Source organism: Cynoglossus semilaevis, chromosome 10 (assembly GCF_000523025.1).
Source record: "Cynoglossus semilaevis isolate Cse_v1.0 chromosome 10, Cse_v1.0, whole genome shotgun sequence".
Taxonomy (NCBI): domain Eukaryota; kingdom Metazoa; phylum Chordata; class Actinopteri; order Pleuronectiformes; family Cynoglossidae; genus Cynoglossus; species Cynoglossus semilaevis.
This window is the reverse complement of record NC_024316.1, coordinates 8,588,750-8,607,696: the sequence shown is the minus strand read 5'-3', so window position 1 is coordinate 8,607,696 and position 18,947 is coordinate 8,588,750. Positions and strand designations below refer to the sequence as shown.

The following is an 18,947-nucleotide window of genomic DNA, read 5'->3' as shown; positions in this document are numbered from 1 at the left end:
TTCACTCTTACTGCAGCCATTTTACACACAGCTCAGGACAGTAACGGGGACATTTTACATGGTGACTGTTGTTTACTTATGTTGGATGTGTAACATTATATGAGACATACGCATGTGAAGTGGGGACACCTACAGTACAGCTCTTGATCTAAACCAGACCAGAGAGTTGCCTGCTGTGTTGACAAAGATCTTGGCTGTGATAATGCTCTTAAGCCTTTTACTATGTAGCTGGACAATGTTTAGGGTTAAAGAACAGCAGCCATTTTTACTGTGTACAATCTGTGAGTGGTCAGAACTAAAGTTGCTGTTCAAGCCTTGCCCAGTAAGTCACCACATTTCAAATGCTTTGGCTTTGTACGTGTCTAACCCCAAGGACGGTTTAGCGTGCATGCTAACTACGCACCACCGTGACGTCACTGATTTCTCAGAAGAGGGAATTGAGGGCCAAGGTGTGGTTCGCAGTTGTCTCTGTTTGATCCTCTAACCAAGAACATACCGGGCCAATCCACTCCTCTCTTTTTCCAGTGATTTAAAAAAATAAATTAAACTTATTTTTAGTATAATTATCATTTAAATATTTTTTTTGTATTTTTACAAAATATTGAAATGTTTTGTGGTTTCATGTAAATTGTGCTGCTAATCCCATTATAGATTCTGCGTCCAAACATGATTACAGTAAAGTGAACCACTGCAGTGTCACCAGACAGTATTTGTAATTACAGTACGTGAAGACGGAGCTGCTGACTCTCGGAGCTGCCAACCTCGGCTCCATTATCAGCAGGGAGAAGGCAGATCATGCGTAATTACCAGTGACGTCCACAACTGTCTGGGTGTTTCTTCCTCAGCCAAGTCACTGAGACTGAAGGTGATTAGTGGATTTGCCATGAGTGCAGACAAATACTATGTTGCTCAACTGCATAGTTGCTTCAGGATTTGGCAGTAGACAGTGTGAGTAATGATAAAGTCTGCTATAACAACCCATTTCAAGAAGAACTGAGCTTAATGAATTCACAGTGAAGTAGCCTTGCCACGGTAAAATGGTTTCCAATCTCAAAGTTACAAATAAACACATAAGTATGAATTGGCAAAATATTTTAATTTTGCATAGATTTCCCTTATGTTCACATAGCTTACAAAATTGTAAATTTAGTAAATGATTTCTGGCTCAGAATGAGACTAAAAAGTATTATGAATAAATGTTCTGTATGTGATCATGTTAGTGGGGGCACGGTGTGTTAGTATAACTTATGTTAATATGTTCACAAAATAGGACTTTTACAGAATTTTGTATTTTAGTCCTGGCTCAGATGTAAATGATCCAGGATATAAAGACATTCTAGAAGCCATTGTGTCAAGAAACAACACCTTGTGTAAAACAAGTGAATCCATTTTGACTGACACTCAGCCTTCATGTTACCATGGATCCGTACAACAAAGACTGACTGTCATTCAATATTGAATGAAGTTTAATATAGAGGCAGAGTGGCCGTGGGACACTTTATCCTGAGTCGTCAGTTTGTCTTCTGCTCAGAGCTGTTGCTGTTGTAAAATTCAGTCAACGTGGGGACCACTGTTGCCAGGGTTTCCATTACCTGAGCAACCAGTGACTGTTTACTGCGGTCCAGTGAGTTTACGTTAAATCCTGACTGAGCTGTAGACAGACTGTTTTTATTATTAGTCAAGATGGATCCTCGGTCTAACGGTTTACTGTTGGTCAAGTGAACTACAAGGTTGAGCACACATGGTGGAAAAGAGTGGGCCGAGTGGGTCAGCATACCCACGTGAGTGAGACGCTGGAGCTGCAGGTAAAGTCTTCATAAGGTCACTGCTCACTTCTTCTTCTTCTTCTTTTTTTTTACTATTAAATAAAGAACTTGTTTGTGCACATAGCGTGTAAACACAGCATGTGGCTCCTTGCATCCAGTGGCAGGGGGTGCTATGAACTTTATAAAGTAAAAGTTTGAATTCCTTGAAATCTGAGTCTGACCATAAAGATTAATTTGTTAATAATAATAATAATAATAATAATAATAATAATTATTATTATTATTATTATTGAACCTGATTATGTTTAGATGGTTAATTCTATTTTACAACATCCTCTATCTCACTGTTTATTCATCATTATTTTATAATTTATTTCTTCCGTCTTGCCAATGTAACGGAGTTATTTGGTGGTAAATCCTGCATATATGTGTCAATACTTTTATTTTGAAATACATTTTATTTTGAAGACGGATACGCTGCATAGTGGGTAATTTGCTGCAACTGGCTGCAGGTGTGTTTCATGAATGTGCACATCGTAATAGTTTTATTTTAATTTTCTGACCCACTGTGTAGCTGAATAAAGGCACTAAATCCATCAGTCAGGCCTTTTTCGTGTAGTTCCAAACACAGCGCAGTCAATTCGCCCAAACAGCTTCTACACTCCTCCGTTGTGGAAAACTTTGCTGACATTTCTAACTTAGTGCCCTGATGGAATGCTGTCTGGCTCCTGCCTGCAGAGTCAGGTACACTGGCATGGAGAAGAAACTTGATGAAGTAGAGCTGAGAGAGGACGTGGAGGAAAACCACTGCAAGGAAAACCAGACCAGAAACACCCCGAGGCATGGTGAACGGTTGTCACCTGATCATGGAGACATGCAGGGGGTGAAACCACAAGATAGACGGGACCAGAAACAAAGGGAAGAGAAACAGACCCTGGAAGAGAAAGAAGGGTTTTCCCACCAGCAGCAGATCAGAGCTGCGGGGTCAGGTGTGTTTGTATATGTTTGTTCTGGGTGTGGGAGCACGGCGTGTGTGCTTTGCAATTATTTAGAATTCATTCAGCATTTCTTGAAGCCAAAATTCAAAAACCACTCCCTGCAACTGCTGTAGCCCACAGATTGTTCAGTGTTCAGTGTATTGTGACTCGGGTCAACACAACAAAATGACTTGTCTCTGAAGGGTTTTAGACAGGTAATGTGCATCGCAATGGTACAGTACACATCTTTACAGTTGTAGAACATATCTTTTTACCACCATAGTCGTATAAATAAAAATGCCTCTGGCTTTTTTAATTTGTACAGATTTGTACAAGCGTGTACAAGCGATTTGCATGTTTTTTCCCGAGGCTTTCAGACTAGATAATGTAACCATCTGTGACACTAGATGTGACTGAAAGTCAGTTGGTGTTGAGCAAAGTTTTATTAAAGCACTTTAGCTTTTTTGTCAAAATCAAACAACACGAGAAAATTGTAAGAAAAATAGCTAATAATCAGCTTAAAAATAACTAAAAGTTCCCTGAAATATTGGACCGAAGAAAAGCAAATTATAGCAAAAACTGCTATAATTTTACAGTCATAAATTCAAGTCAGGTGTTACAAGATAAATTTCCAAGAGACAGCTAGACATCACGTTTGAAGTTTGGACTTTTTAAAAGGTAACAATTTTTTATGGTCTTTATTAAATTGTGCATCCTAAGATATCTGTGTTTGATGAAAACAGGTGGATGTGTGGTGAAGAAAAGTATCAGGTCCTCTGTCAAGGGCGTGTCCAATCACAGCTCCCAGGACAAAGACACAGGACGGCATGGAGACGAGCCCAGGGGACATGGACCTTTTTATTACTTTGGTGGAACCAATGGAGCAGAAATGTAAAAGTAAAATGTATCTAAAGTGGCTATAATATGCAAAATTGACTTTGAGGTACTCTGAAAGGTAAACAATGTGCACGGAAAATTAGAAACACAATAACTGGACCTAGCTGTCATGTCTGCTGAGAGCACAGATGCAGATTTTTGTAAATTTGGTGGAGATCTGACCAGGAATACTGAAACCTGGGCTCATTGGCATTTAAGGTAACGGTGTAGAGAACGCGCCTTTAGTCACTCCTCAGACTAGAGCATGTTACTAACAATGATTTTAGACCAGTGAACCATATCAGTTTGCAGAATTTACCATTTAAGTGATCATGTAAAAAATGTTAATATGGTAAAACTTTAAACTTTTAAAAGCTTTTGTCTGTGACTGTTGCTAAAGGAGGATTGATTATCATTTGGGGTTGTTTTCTCCAGAGTGAGCAGTTACTGTGAGAGCAGAGGCTGGAAGAGGATTTACAACAAGAACAGAGAAGATTTCAAAATCAAGTGGTGTGAGACCAAGTCTCCAGCCGTCTACTGCAACTTCAGAGAAGGTAGTGAGTCTTCAAGAGACACTGAAGAGTTCACCACACCATATTAGTCTGTCTGTATCTCACAGGTGGAGCTGATCATTCATTTTCACTTCGCCTGTCAGTCTGCGTTCAGAAAGACAAAGCTCTCTGAAAACTCTTGTTCTTTTGTTTCCAGGTGAGCAGTTGATATTTCAGATTCCCAACAACAAAGTTCTCACCACTAAGATCGGCCTCCTCAGCAGCCTGCGGGAGTACGAGAGAGTCTGCAGTAAAGTCAACCACGGCCGAGGACTCAGGTGAACTGGACACATGAGGCCTTCACCGTCTCCACCTGCCATTTACAGTACCTGATGTCTTGCGGCGGTGTTTTTTTTTTATTTATTTTTTTAAACAGACAGAAACATGTTTTCTTTTAAGAAGGTCCATGACTTGAACTGAACACAAACAAATTAAAGAACAGGGGCTAACTTTTATATTAACCCAGTTAGCTGGCTCAGTTGGTAAAGGGGTAGTTGACGCCAATTTGATTGTTCTGTGTTCTGGTTGGTGGAGGAAGTTGTAATACAATTAAATGACACATATTCAACAAGAGCTTTCATTGGATATCAGTCACAAAGTGTGACTGATATCCAATGAAAGCCAGTGACTGTATAAAGTCAGTTTTTGTTTACTATAACCACACTAACGAGGTCATATTTGCCTGTAGGAGAGTTAACAGGATTAAATGAAAGATCTGTAATGTTAAATATGAATTCAGCCTGCTTTAACTCAGTGAAAATTATTTAAAAACTATTTAACATCAACATTTTTGTCTTGTAATTTAAAACTACACTTTTTCTTGCATTGAATTAAATTAAAATTGGCTGAGATCATGCAGGTTATATGGGAGCTTGATAACATCATGTTATTGCTCTTATTAATTTACTGTCTTTTACTTACAACAGCTTATTTGCACATAGATAAACATCCAGCCATTCGCACTGAAATGCAATGTAAACTCTTACTCCTCTGCAGATTCATAAGTAATAGGAATATAGTTGATATAGAGCTGTCATACCAGCCCCACTTTTAAAGACAAAAAGGCTTTCACACACTGATGCTGGGGAACCAGTGGCAGGAAGATTCACACCTTTAGTTTTTCTGATTGTCGTCCAACAGGAGGCTGAAGATGGAGGAATTCATTCCCACCACCTTCCGCATGGATGTGAGGGCAGAGAGGGATGCTTTCTTTGTCCAACAGGAGGGTAACCTGCCAAAACACAGCCTGTTACACTGCTGCTCTACAGTAATAGAACGACCTCACAATAGTGTTTCAACTAGAACCATGTTTTCTCAGGCAGAGCTCGGTCAAACACAGCTGTCATGCTCCTAATAATAAAAAAAAAACAAACTGTTTGTGCTTGGCGGTGTTAAGACAACAGTTGCCTTGGTGATTGTTTAATCAAAGGTTGAGGCGTTGGAAAAATAACGCACTCCAGCTCCCATAAGGCCCCAGATAAAATCACCAGGGGAACATGCGGTTTCCATAGAAATAAGTCAGCTGAGGGCAGGACTGAGACGCATAACACCAGCCAGAAACATCATCAGGATCTGGGTGTAGAGCAGCTGCAGGATTCAGAGGAACTGAGACTAAACATAATGAAACATGCAGATATTTTATATTGGATTAAATCTAAAATAGGATGGGGATTAAATATTCACTTGGATCTTTGTTAATTGCTGCAGAAACAGCATATTTACTATAGTGGTAGGTCAACAGCTACAGTACTGACAAACATGGTTATCATTGAGTAAACAGCAGAAAGACAGACAGATGGTTTATATCACTTATGGGTCAATCTGTGAAGGGGGTGTATGTCAGTGTACCTATTATTTATAATTATTACTTTTCACAAAATGTCAAATATATTGATATAACTCTTAATAAATTGCTGGGGTTGTATTGGAAACCAAGGACTTTTTGAAAGCCACGATAAAAACTAATAAAAACCAAGATAAAGTACAGAAATGGAAATTTTCACATAGTTACCAAAAGCATTTTTAAAGCATCTTCTCTATGTTATATGTTCAGAATTATTAGGGCCTAGAAAAGAAACAAATAAGGAGAAGTTGTGAACAGATAAACAAAAACTGTTAGATTAGAGGTTGGCTGTATAAATGTGTGATCATTGTGTAGGTAATACCAGCTGGTTATTTTAAAGCTATACCATGTTTCACTTTCATCTCTTAAACATTTTGCATGTTAAAAAATACCAATACATACATACTAACACATGTAAATAATACATATTTCCAATAAGACATACATGTGCAATATTTAAAAAAAGCAAAAAGAATGGTTCAAATAAGCCAACATTTCTAGCTTGAAATAAGCTAAACATATAACAAAAATAGATAAACAATATTATGTACAAATTTTACAAAAGATAGGAAAATGTTACTGGGAAAATAGAATACTGAACAGAATAATGTTGTTATTCTGAAGTATGTGGTCAACAGGAGGCACACACTTACAGTAGTTTGGCCTGTTTTACTGTCTGTGTGACGGTTATCAGGTGTGAAGAACAAGGAGACTCCTATGTGGATCTGTAAGCCCACGGGTCTGAACCAGGGCAGAGGAATCTTTCTGCTGAGGAGCCGGGAGGACTTGGCTGCCTTCAAACTAAAACTGCTACAGAGGGAAGAGAGTCAGGCCAACAGGAAGGTACATCCCTGTAAGCCTCAGGGTCGCATTGTCCAACAGTGAGTAAATAAGAATTTCCCGCCACCAAATCCAGACATGCTGTAGGTTTGGCCATTGTGTGGCCCAAATTGTCATTCTATTTCTTCAGTTACATCCACAGTCCCCTCCTTCTGCAAGGCAAAAAGTTTGACATCCGCTCCTACCTCCTCATCGCCTGCACTACACCTTTCATGGTCTTCTTTCGCCATGGTTATGCACGACTGACCTGCGACCTCTATGACCCAAACTCCAGCAATCTCACTGCCCACCTGACCAATCAGGTAAATCTCATGTGATCAGAAGAATTTAAATGATCTTCAGTATATTTACATTGTGTGATCAAAGTAAAAAGAACTTCTACTGCAATACTTGACAGGCTGTAAACTATTCATGACAAGTCGTCATAAATTTGACCAAATGTATTGTCATATATAATATATTTCCAAATGGACTGAAGTCACATTGTAAAAGAAAAAGGTATTTTTAACTGAACTCATTACTTGGGCAGAAAAATACTTGGTGCTGCATTTGAGTTGCTAGATATAGGAACTAAAAAATAAGAACTGAAAAAACATGCAATTCTTGAATTTCTGGTTCATGACTTTATTGTAAACGCTGATCTTACTCGGAGAGGGGAAAAAAAGGTTACTTTTCCTGTCAAGCCACAATTACCTACTTAAGTTGCTGCATTCATTTCCAGCAGGCATGTCCAAAGCCAACCCTGGGGGTCAAATGTGGCACTTTTACTTAGCTCTAGTTTCTTTAAAAAAATGTTTAATAGAATTGTTGATGAGTAAATTATACCTTTTGGGCGAGGTAGGGTATTTATTTAATTTAATGTAATTATTATTATTTTTTTTTTTTACCACTAGTCTCCTCTCTATAACCTATAGGAATTAGCTTTACTAGTACAGTTAGGAGTCTAACTGGTTTTTTAGTGTAAAACATCCCTAGTTGTAAAGTGCCGTTGTATTAACTGCCAACAATACACAACAGCTTCATCAAATCTATTGTTTAAAATCCTCCTCCACGTCTCTGATTACTGTGCGTTTATGTCTGTGCTCCCCCTGCTGGTGGTATCCAGTACATGCAGAAGAAGAACCCTCTGTACAGTGAGCTGAAGGAGGACACGGTGTGGTCCATGGAGAACTTCAACACCTACGTCAATGACCGCTTCAGTGTTGCTAAGGGTCTGCCCAGGGACTGGGTCCTGGGCCCCTTCACAGTGAGTCCTGCTGTTGTCGTTGCCTTCAGGGACCAATTAACCTTTTAATGATGCTCATTGCTGCGTATGGATGCAGGTGATATCATGTCTGCATGGTTGTACCTCAGCTGATTAGTAAAATAAACTTTTGTTTAGCAGTAGGGCCTTTTATATTTGTGCAGTGACTAGGTCTGTTAGACAAAAAGCAAAATAAAAATACACAAATTGACAGATGTGTGCAACAAAAGCTTGTTTTTCCTCGCTCAACTACCACCAAGAATACTACAAAAAAATGGGGGTTTCATCAAAATAAACCTGATAAAAATCTCTAATTAGCCAGTGCTAAGCAATAATTAGTATAATAACAATGATTATTTTATTTTTGTGATGAAAATAATAATTAAAATAGAATTGATCGTTATCATTATCATTGTTTTACACCACTATGCCCTCTAGTGGTTACAGCATGTAGCTGTATCTATTTTTGACATCACAGCATGAGATGAGTAATGACTGTGATGAGTTGCTCACTTTGAACATTACACAAATCATTTTTAACTTCTCTTCCAAGCATTAAAATGGGCAATGTCTTTTCTCCTTTTTTGAATACCATCCATCAGAGACGGATGCAGCGCATCATGACACAGTGTTTCTTCGCAGTGAAGTCCAAGTTAGACCGCAGACTTGGTGTCTTTGACCTGATTGGCTGTGACTTCATGGTGGATGAGGACTTTAAGGTGTGGGAAAAGTTAGTTAATATTTTTCTGATGTAAAATGTGCTGTTATTGTAAGTGTTTTGCTAACGAACAGGTGTGGCTTTTGGAGATGAACTGCAATCCAGCGCTGCATACAAACTGTGTGGTGTTAAGGGAGGTCATACCCAGCACTGTGGTGGAGTCACTGGGTGAGCTGCAAACTGCAAATACTCTTTTTTCCATTACAGTAAGTTGACAGGAAAGATATAAAAGAGAAGTGAGATCTGCAATGATTTATAGTTTGGAGACAGTAAAAGAGTCAGTAGGCTGAGCTCAATGTAATGTTCAAGTGTAGGTTGGTAGAAGGTTGGTAGCTGACAACTTTCACAGTTGATAATTTACACGTCGCTTCACGAGCAAATGTGTGACACCACCCATCACACCTCTGTCACATGCCCGTTCTCTTTCTTCCTCTGCATTAGATCTAACTTTTGAGATCTTCAACAAGTGTCGTCGCAGACAGAAACTTCTGCCTTTGGCCAGTCAGAGGGACTTTGTTCTTCTTTTCAATGGAGATTTCCCTCATTGTTCAGGACAGACCTGCAAAAATGACAAAAACTATGAACCCCTCCAGAAAACCCCTCCCAAGATACAAAAGACTGAGAGAAAAAGGTGCAAATCAGGGACGGAAGGCAAAAGTGTGTTTGCTGTATGTCCTGATAATTGTATAAATGATGTGGAAAGTGTTGAGGCAAAGGGTTGTTCAAAAACCAGCAATGAGAAAGCCCCAGCTCCTTCTCAAAAAATATCACCAGATGAGAAAGCTTCACATCTACAGAGCAGCATTAGCAACATGCCAACAGTGAAGAGAAAGAGCCTCAGGCCTCGAGTCAAACCTCAACTGAGCAAATGTCCCGTACATTTAAAGGACACAGGAGTTAGGAGACCATCAAAGACTCAGTCTCATGTCTCATGAGGAACAGGGCATCGTGTCAGTATCATCATCACAACTTAGAGGAGGTAGTGTTGTTTCTAGCTGTATGGAGACTACACTGTTGTGTTTTCAGGTTAGAGTTGCTGTGTGTGTGTTTATGAACACGGCAGATGAGAGGAAGCTGTGGAAAAACAGTTCACAGATGATACAGAAAGTTCACTGTATAAACAAGAAGTGGAAGTGTGACTCACGGGGGCATAAATAAACATGTGATCTAAAATCAGATCAGACACCTGCTCCTGTTTCAGTTTCAAAGAAATGATTCACAAAATGCTCCAGTTCTTTCACAAAGTAGATTGTTTCACTTTGCAGTGTTTATGGGTTAGCGTTAGTGAATCCTTGCTTAATCTAAACTTGAACTTTAAACTTGGATGTTTTTTGGCACAAATGATTATTATAGGTATTATGGATTTCCTTCTTAAATCTTATGACCAGCTTTTGGTTGACCATGTTTGACAAGCATAGTTTCTTTAAAATGAAACTTCAACATTATTTCAGTTGACTAGCTTTAATGTTCTTTTCTTATTTAACCTTTTGCTGCATAATGATACATTTTATGTATATTTGTGGACATTTTTAACCACTAAACTTTTTGTTATTTGGGTAATTACATTTTCTCTTAATGTTAACTTTAGCTACTTCTCTGACAGAACATTTGTTCTTGCAGTCAGCATTTTCAAAACAGTGAGTGAAAACTGAGAAACTACTGCTTACTACAATGTTTTTTGATTGGCTTATATTTTTAAATACTAGATGCAGTCCCTTGTATTATCTGACCTAATGTGTAGGAAAAGCTGAATATTTTCATAAAACTCTGTCCAGAGCTGGGTGGTCTGGATTTAATTACATTGCCAATTAAACAAAAACCATTTGTATGCACTAAAATTAAAATGCAGTGTAATTGTATGCCACCAAATTGTAGTCTAAACGATCACAGGAGGAGCACTCAGTCTGTGGGTATTTTAAATGACTTAATCCGACCCCTCTTGACTTATGTCTGTCTGTACAGTCCTGCTGACTGGGCTCATTTCACACTGTTTCATACAAATATCAAAGGAGACATGTTCCTTATTGAAGGCAAATCATTTCCAAGTGTGAAAACCCAAAAGTGCATTTTTTTTTGTTACACACCATTGCATCACCTCACAGTCTGACAACTGCTCTTGCCGTGTGGAAAAGGCAGACACAGTCAGATGTGATTCCATGTAATTCTGAGCAGGAAGATGAGCACAAGGCTTCACTCTGTTGTTGTGTCTCCTTGTTTTGACTGCAGCTCTTTACCTCTGTATTTCATAACTCATAATTATCCGTCCACATTCAGGCTGTGGAGCTGTAAACACAGGCAGCCTTCTCTTCCCATCTTTCCAAACTGGAACTTGCTTCATTCACGTTTCTCAACAATCAGGCAGAGAGAATCACAGAGTCTGACTTTGTCAAAGTCAGGAGGTGTGAGATTTTTTTTCAGCTGATATTTGTCGGTGTGTACTGTTTTCCCCGCCTATTTCTCTCTCTTTTGTTTTGTTGCATGTCCACATCTGCATGTGAGTGTAAATTACCAAAGGGAGGAAGCTGCTCAGTTCTGAGTAGACAGCCAACTGACAGGAAGAAAGGAACCACATTTGTTTGCGCAATTCTACAAAAAAATGTTATCTTTTTTCTGCAGGTGTACTTTAAATAATGTGCTTTATTTTTAGAGCTTTTTGGAAATACACTCATGCTCGCAGAAAGAGGGAACTAGAGCTTAGCAAGACCCCTCCCCTCACGTCTGCTGCCTTCTTCAGCGTCTATATCCTCTTTTGGACCCAAGTGGCCCCAGTTTTTGTTAGCTCATAGCTTTTAGTTTGTCTTCCTATCACACGCACACACCTACAGTGGGGATGACTGCCTGGACAGATGGTGCTCAGTGCTTGGAGTAGAAGCTGAGGACCAAGAAGGACAGACCCTTTGGGCATCATGGGATGCTGCAGTGTGACTCAGAGACATACTGGAGTGGATGAGGTGGGCCCCGATGAGATCGAGCTCCTGGAACTCTCTGGAGACAATTTAGGGTAAGACACAAATTAAGTTATTTCATTAATTTTATTTCTTACATTAGTTCACAAGTTAAATTTGTTAAATAATGAAACCAAAAGGCAAAAATGAAATAAATAAACAGCATAACTTGCAGAAAAAAAATGGAAATAAAAGTCTGAGTTTGTCAAATAGTAGTTGAAATCTGGCTTTTTACTCACTATAAAAAGTAAATAATAGGGCGACTGACAGCTACATGAGACTGCTAAATCTTAGCTAAAACCTTACAGTATTGGTTGAAGATAACTCAAAGTGGGAAGTGAATTTCTTAAACACACAGGTAAAGGTACAGTAAGATGGAAAATGACTCAAACCAAAGAAATAAACACAATTTAATTTAAGGTTAATCAGCAGTTAGCTTAGCAATAGCAAAGTAAGTAAAAGTTAGCAAAACTCAAGGGGCTAACTAATAAATTCTACTAGCACAACAAATATTGCAAAAATACAGTACTGATGTATTCAGCATGTTTCAAGAAAATGCTGAATATGAATCCAAAAAATTCTAAATAAATATGTAAAAGTAAAAAGACAAGGGCAAAGACAAAGAGTAACCTTATCATTAGCAGAGTTAGCTAATGTTCTAGGCTGTTGATGTTTTCATGTTTGTGATAACGTGGATGTAGCAGTATGTCTTTGTGTCTTGGTTTGTATGTGTGTGTTTATGTGTGAAAGAGGAGGAAGCAGCAACTGTCTGAGTCCTGAGCTCAGCTTCCACACCTCGGTCTGTGGTCTCCTCTGGCATGTGTCATGTCATTGTTTTTTTGGGCTGAAAATGTCAAAAACACAAAGCTGCAGAGACAGCTTGGTGCCTGGAAAAACATCTCTGTGACAGCAGGAGGCGGTCTTGTGCCCACACTGACAGGATGTGCTCTGAGACACAGAAACCTCTTGGCTCTGCGGTGTAGAAAAGGTTCTATTAAAAACCACTGAAAAGCTCGTGTATACACCTGCGGAGCAAAGTAGCTGACCAATATGATGTTTTCCCATCAGCAGACAGAAGGAGAAGAAGAAATAGGCATGGGTCAAATAAAACTGGTGCGTATTTAGTCAACAGTGAGGTGAAGAACTCAGTGACGCTGCACTGATGTGATTAACAGATTACTATAAGACGAAGACAGCAGTCTGGATGGGGGGAGGGAGGGTGGATACAAAAAATATTTATTTTACAATTTCTATACATATAAACACAAATAATAACAGTACTTATTTGTATTATAACACTTTTTCATGCTAATATTACCATTATTGTTTTTGAACAGATAAAAAAAGAATAAAAATAGTTATTATGACGTCCCTAAAAAAATTATTATTATTCCTTATCTCTAATTAAACATATACTGTAGATATCCCTTTAATACAGTATAGTCTCTGTCTGACTAATCGGAGAAGTTAGTATTATTTAGTCCTTCATCTTTGGTTTCTTCTCTAAAAAAAGTCATGATTCATTATGGATTACATGACTAAACCCTAAAGTACATGGGGAAACAGGAACTTGTAGAAAAACAAAGTTAGAGTAATTTTACAAATAATCTGTTGGCCAATCTAGTGAAAATAATCTAGTGATGGTCTGTTTTAATATACACTGGCATTAGTATCTAGTCGTAAGTACCAATGATCTGTGTGCAATTTCTTTCTCTGTCACTCATTTATTTACAGTACATTGACACAGCTCAGCACAGCAGCCATTAGCTTCTAAGAGATGTTTTTTCCAGGCACCAACAGGCATGTAGTAGTAGCTGAGCCTGGGATTAAACTCTGACCGATCACAATCTGTGTCTCTTATACATGGCTGTTAGTATTGATTTCAGTCAGAGTGGTGTCCAAACGGGTGTCCACAACCAGAATTACTAATATTTTCTTCAAATACTTGATGAAAAATTTCTATCGTTGTCAATAATATGAACAAAATCTGTCTAATGTTACTCCAGATTTACTTTAATATTTCATTTCATGACTGTAATTGTGACAGTTTGTGTTAGAAGCAGTAATGGGTCGATGTAAAGGGTTAGCAGGTGGGTCTGACTCTGACTGCTGTAATCAGATTATATCCTGCTGATGCTAATGCTGTCGCTCATAGGAGGGTTTCATATCAACTTGTTGAAATCGTTGTGTCTCTCGATGATCCTTGGTAATTAACACATTCATTGGGTCATTGGTAGCTTCAGCAGCAACAATGATATCTTCTCTCGTAATCATTTTAAGGGTCATGGAGGGTATGGAAACAAAACTACTCACATTATCTTCATAAAGAAAGTAGGTTACCACCATGATTGAACTGCTCATCTTCTACAACTACATGTCAAAAATCTTAGTATTTGTGGACATTAGGGGACTCAATCAACAAAAAGCAAAACTGATGCTTGTGTTTTGTTTTTTGTTTTTTTTTAAATTTCAGGGTTTGGAGTCTTGGAGAAACCAGACTTCAGCTGTCGGTGAGGAACAGCAAAGATGATCAGCAGCTTCAGCCACTGTCTCCACCTCCACCACCATTCTCTTCAGTGAAACATCTGGAACAAGAGGTCAGTCTGAGACTGTGTGTTTATGTGTGTCTATGTTTAATGTGCAGTCAGAGGCAGAGGTTTCAGTTACGATCTATTCACAGAACTGAGAACAACTGCCACCACATGCTGCTTTAAGATCAAACAAGGTGTAAGGAGGGCGGTGGAGGGGGCGGGTGGGAGTGGTGAGTGGTGACCTGACAGTTCCATATTTAGCTGTAATTCTGTATGTAAAGGCCAGACATATTCAGCACACACTGGGAATTTCCACAACAAAACCGATGGATGAGAGCAAGATGTTGTTCCTTGTTTGCTATGATTCAGATTTTACAGGAAATGAAGGTGGGAAGATGAAAAACAAACAACTTAAACATAACTTTTAGCACATTCCAAAAGATGAACCATCTGGACATGTGGTTGTTCCCTAAAACACTGTAGTCAAATTCATTCTTCACATTCCTCCATAAGTGTTAAGAGGAATGTATATATATATATATATATACACGTATATATACATCTGAGCTGGATTGTTGTCTAGCTATCTTTTAGCTATCTTGATATCTGTCTGTTTTTAACAGTTACTAAAAGTTACAGTTGCTATAGCTGACAGAAGATATTTTACTGTTATGTCTAATCATTTTGGCTACCCTGTGGTTAATTTGTAGATAACTCTAGTTTGTTCTTTAAAGCACAAACATATGTTTAAGTTCACAGCCCATTCTGGTCAGTTTAAAGTCTTTGTTTGCTTATTTATTTGTTTGTTTTCCTGGAATAAAATCAACAATTTGATTACAAAAAAATAAGAAAAAACCCACCAGATTAGTATCATGACAGAGGGTCTTACAGGATTTTTTTTTGTCTGTAGGTGGTGCTGTGGGGCAGGAGCAGGGATGAGTTGCATCGCAGGATTTACTCCCAGCAGCCAATCAGAGGCTGGGAGGGTCAACCTGTCCGTGTATATGGAGAAGTGGTGCACTCTTCACTGGTGTCCGTGTACAACATCTACACACAGGTAACAACAACACTGACCTCACACAGAAGTCAGAAGTCAGACAGTAGAGTTGTGACATTGTACTTAAAAAAGTTCTTATTAATCTGTAAACAACTGTTTACTGTGGGATTTAGGGGAGCTGCATTTTAAACCAAATTTTTGTTTTTTTCTTAAAAATAATTTGATTTAAAATCCATAATTTCACTAGGTAACTGCATAACAACTTAACTTGAGTTAAGGTTTATTGGATAATTCCCAAAAATATTTTGGCAAACCAGCCATTTCTGCTCATGTAACTCAATCGATGTTAAGATGTAAACACACACAGCACTGAAGATGGTATTGAAATAAATAAAGAAATGTATCATACAGAGAAACAAAAAGACGAGTCGATGAAAACTGTTGATAATGATGACGGGTCACTGAAGAAGAATAAAGAAATGACATGTCTGAGTTTCGTGATGAATCATCTTTTTTTAAAATTACAAAATAGAAACTTATCACTGTTTATCACTGTTTCTACAGGAAACCAGCAAACACTTCCTGGTGCTGTTTTCCTTTCACCTGCTGATCCTCTCCCTGGACCATTCTCTGAAGGACTTCATTTATGCAGTAATTCTGATTTCTTTTAGGTTTTTGATCTATATATTGTATTTATTTATATATTTTGCAATGATATACTGTAGCATACTGCATTAAGTCAAATGAAAGCAAACATTGTTTTGTAACACTCTTGTGAGATGCAACAAAGATGGGCCGATGTGGTCAAAGCCACTTACTCGTAACTCTTGTACTTGCAACCGTAGGTGCACGGCAGCAGTTTCAACCAGTCAGCCAGCAGGAAGTCACAGTAGAATACTCTGACAGTCAGTGGAGTTCATGATTTTGTATTTATCTTTGAATCATTTAATTTTGCAGGGCATCCTTCCCCTTTCTGGGCTGACATTAAAAACCATCTTTGAGGACTCTGACATGTCAACACCATCGGCACACATGTTTGAGATCAGCGGTAAATCCTTGTTGAGCCACCACACTGTTAAACACAGCAGGACACTGTCTTACCTCTGTGATGCTCTGTCTTTAATCCAGGGCCGATGGTGGATTCTAAAATCTTCATATGTGACAGTGCTGCAGCGTTGAAGACATGGATACAGCAAATAGAAGACAGGAGAAACAAGTCCACAGCACGTCCCACCAGTCCAATACACTCTGCCCTCGCCTATCTGGTCGATATTTTCTACTTTTGCATCGTAGATTTGCGTGAAAGTATAAATTAATTTGTATAATTTGCCTCCAGTTACCATGTGATCTGCGCTGGAAGAGAGAAGAGATGATAAAGTACTTAATCAAGGCTCCAATATGGCAGTGGGAGGGATCCCCAATACAACACATGGGTCAGGCTCTATATGTGTCAACTGTCCATGTGATCAACTCACAGAGACAGGTAATCAAAAATCATCCATCCATCTACCTACCATATATCATCTACCCATCTATGCATCCATCATCCATCCATCATCATCCATCTATCCATCATCCATCCATCATCCATCCATCCACTGCTTTATATTAAATTGCCTTTGACCTTTTGAGTTTTGCAGTGAAATTACTTATCTTTAATTTTAAAGGCTTTTTCAGAATAGTATTATTATAGCAGTATGTTACTGTGATTCATGGTTGATTTCCAAAGTAAGTATATTTTTTCCAAATTCAAACCATGAAAAGGACTTTGCTATTTGTATTTAAAGGCAAATAAATTCATTTTTATTATTTTTTGAGAAACTGTTATATGTGTCATTTGAGCATGATTAAACATGCTGCCTTTATAAGACGGTTTGTTGCATTTTTTTTCCCCAAAGGTGTGGGGTATTGGCAGTGCTTCAATCCAGTTGAGATATAGAAGGGGGTGCACGGCCAAACTAGTTTGGGAACTGACAGTTGTTGTCTTTTGTTTTCTCAGGGTCATCAGGAAAGACTGATGGTTCTCTTCCCTCAGGACGTCCTGCTGCTTTCAGTTGATGACAAGAGACTGAATATAAGATATGAGGTATGTTTGTGTCACTTCTCCTGAGTTATGTGAAAATCGAAGGTGAATGATTTTGTTGTGGAAACAGCCTTTAACAGACTTTCATAATAACAGGGCAGGTTGCCACGATACAGCATCAGAGCAGTGGAGCGGTCAGCCATGGCTGGACGCCTGGAGTTTGAGCTGACAGGTAAACTACGTAACATGTTTCTTTTATGAGGGAGCAGCATAGCCAGTCTATGTGTTATAGAGTTAACAAGATGTTATAACCTGCATATATGGGGCAATATTTTTATTTTGAAACTTTTATTTTAAGGAGGCTAACAGACATATAGGCTTATATCAAAAAGTGCTTCAGTGTTCAAGGCATTTCATCGCAGTCTTTAGTGACATCTTGTGGCCGAAAGTAGCTATAATCTTCAACTTCAAATTAACTTGCCAGGCTGCATTTAGCTTGTTGGCCTTGTATTTGACACATATGTTTTAAAGCCTCTAATAAAGTAGCAAGAGCTTTGTTTTATTTGTCTTAAATACAATTGTTCTCCACGTTCCAAAGCCCCGCCCATCCAACCAAACTGCCCAGCTGATTTAGACTGAAGCAGTTAATACCTTGATACATTTAAAGCATGAACTGTGTCAAGGCCTCGTTCGTTTCACATAACACGTGATCAATGATGTCTGAAGCCTCGTTCGGTACAAGTAAACTTAAACTTAAACTTAACTTTATTTGTCATTGTGACACAGCACAGCACAGCACACCACGCACAACGAAATTTAACCTCTGCATTTAACCCATCACCAAGTGAACAGTAAGTATTAATGTGGCCTTGTGCAATTGTGTGTTACTTTTTCACATCATTGGTCATGTGTCTCAAGCAAAACGAATGAAGCGTTGACACAATGCTTTTTGAAGCACTGTGTTGTACTGTCCAACAACAAGCTCCAGAGCTTTAGCTTCAAGGAAAATACAATGTATAAAGTCTCATTAATGCTCTTCATAGCTGTATAGTGGTCCTGTAGAACACACACTTGGCAGCTGGAGGATTTTGACTTATTTGGATTTATTTGGACATATTTTAGATGTGTGTGCTATAAAAATGGGCCATCTTGAATGAGAGTCATAATAGAGCGGTCTTTGTATAATCACTGTGTTGTGTTAGGAGACCTGGTGGAGCCTTTGCTGGTCTTCTGCTCCTGCCTGGAGGATTATGAAAAGTGGATCTTTCACTTACAGCAGGTGAGCATTTCAAGGTCAAACACAATTGAATAACTTCAACTTAGTAGAGAAGAATAAAAAAAATAGCATTTGTTTTTGTTCATTTATGAGGATTTGAACATAAAAACAGAAAGGACAGATACAACATTGTGTTTTGTAAAACTACACGCCTTATTTAGTAAAGAATTTTAAAATTTTAGCATATCTGCATGTTTTTCATCAAATGTGAGCATTTTTGACAATTTTTTTAGAAAAAAAAGGAAAAATCTTACTTTTGCGTATCATGTTGGTTAGATGGTGAAAAATTATGATGAAAATGTTTGAAAATAAAATTTCAAAATGTTAGGATATCTGCAAGACTAGGTCCTAAAACATACTG

The 18,947-nt window shown here is 38.4% G+C and overlaps 2 protein-coding genes across 3 annotated transcripts; both read left to right on the top strand.

The window, feature by feature from the left end:
* Positions 1-2,231: 2,231 nt before the first annotated feature.
* ttll10 (tubulin tyrosine ligase-like family, member 10) lies at positions 2,232-11,538 on the top strand. 2 transcript variants are annotated; one of them, XM_008318623.2, is made up of 11 exons: positions 2,232-2,755; positions 3,487-3,634; positions 4,055-4,173; positions 4,328-4,448; positions 5,311-5,396; positions 6,708-6,894; positions 6,984-7,155; positions 7,959-8,099; positions 8,699-8,815; positions 8,889-8,982; positions 9,256-9,990. In XM_008318623.2, the coding sequence occupies exons 1-11, from the start codon at positions 2,476-2,478 to the stop codon at positions 9,747-9,749; spliced, it is 1,959 nt and encodes a 652-aa protein (XP_008316845.1). In that variant the 5' UTR covers positions 2,232-2,475; the 3' UTR covers positions 9,750-9,990. The 2 variants fall into 2 exon arrangements, with proteins under 2 accessions (XP_008316845.1, XP_016891134.1); XM_017035645.2 differs by lacking the exon at positions 9,256-9,990 and adding an exon at positions 11,462-11,538 and having other exon boundaries at positions 2,233-2,755.
* Positions 11,539-11,679: 141 nt separating this feature from the next.
* Positions 11,680-18,899, top strand: LOC103384923 (uncharacterized). Its single transcript, XM_017035691.2, has 10 exons — positions 11,680-11,815; positions 14,233-14,356; positions 15,201-15,347; positions 15,852-15,938; positions 16,245-16,335; positions 16,416-16,552; positions 16,624-16,770; positions 17,287-17,373; positions 17,467-17,542; positions 18,513-18,899. Exons 1-10 carry the CDS (start codon positions 11,721-11,723, stop codon positions 18,620-18,622), a joined length of 1,101 nt encoding a protein of 366 aa, XP_016891180.1. The 5' UTR covers positions 11,680-11,720; the 3' UTR covers positions 18,623-18,899.
* The last annotated feature ends 48 nt before the right edge of the window (positions 18,900-18,947 follow it).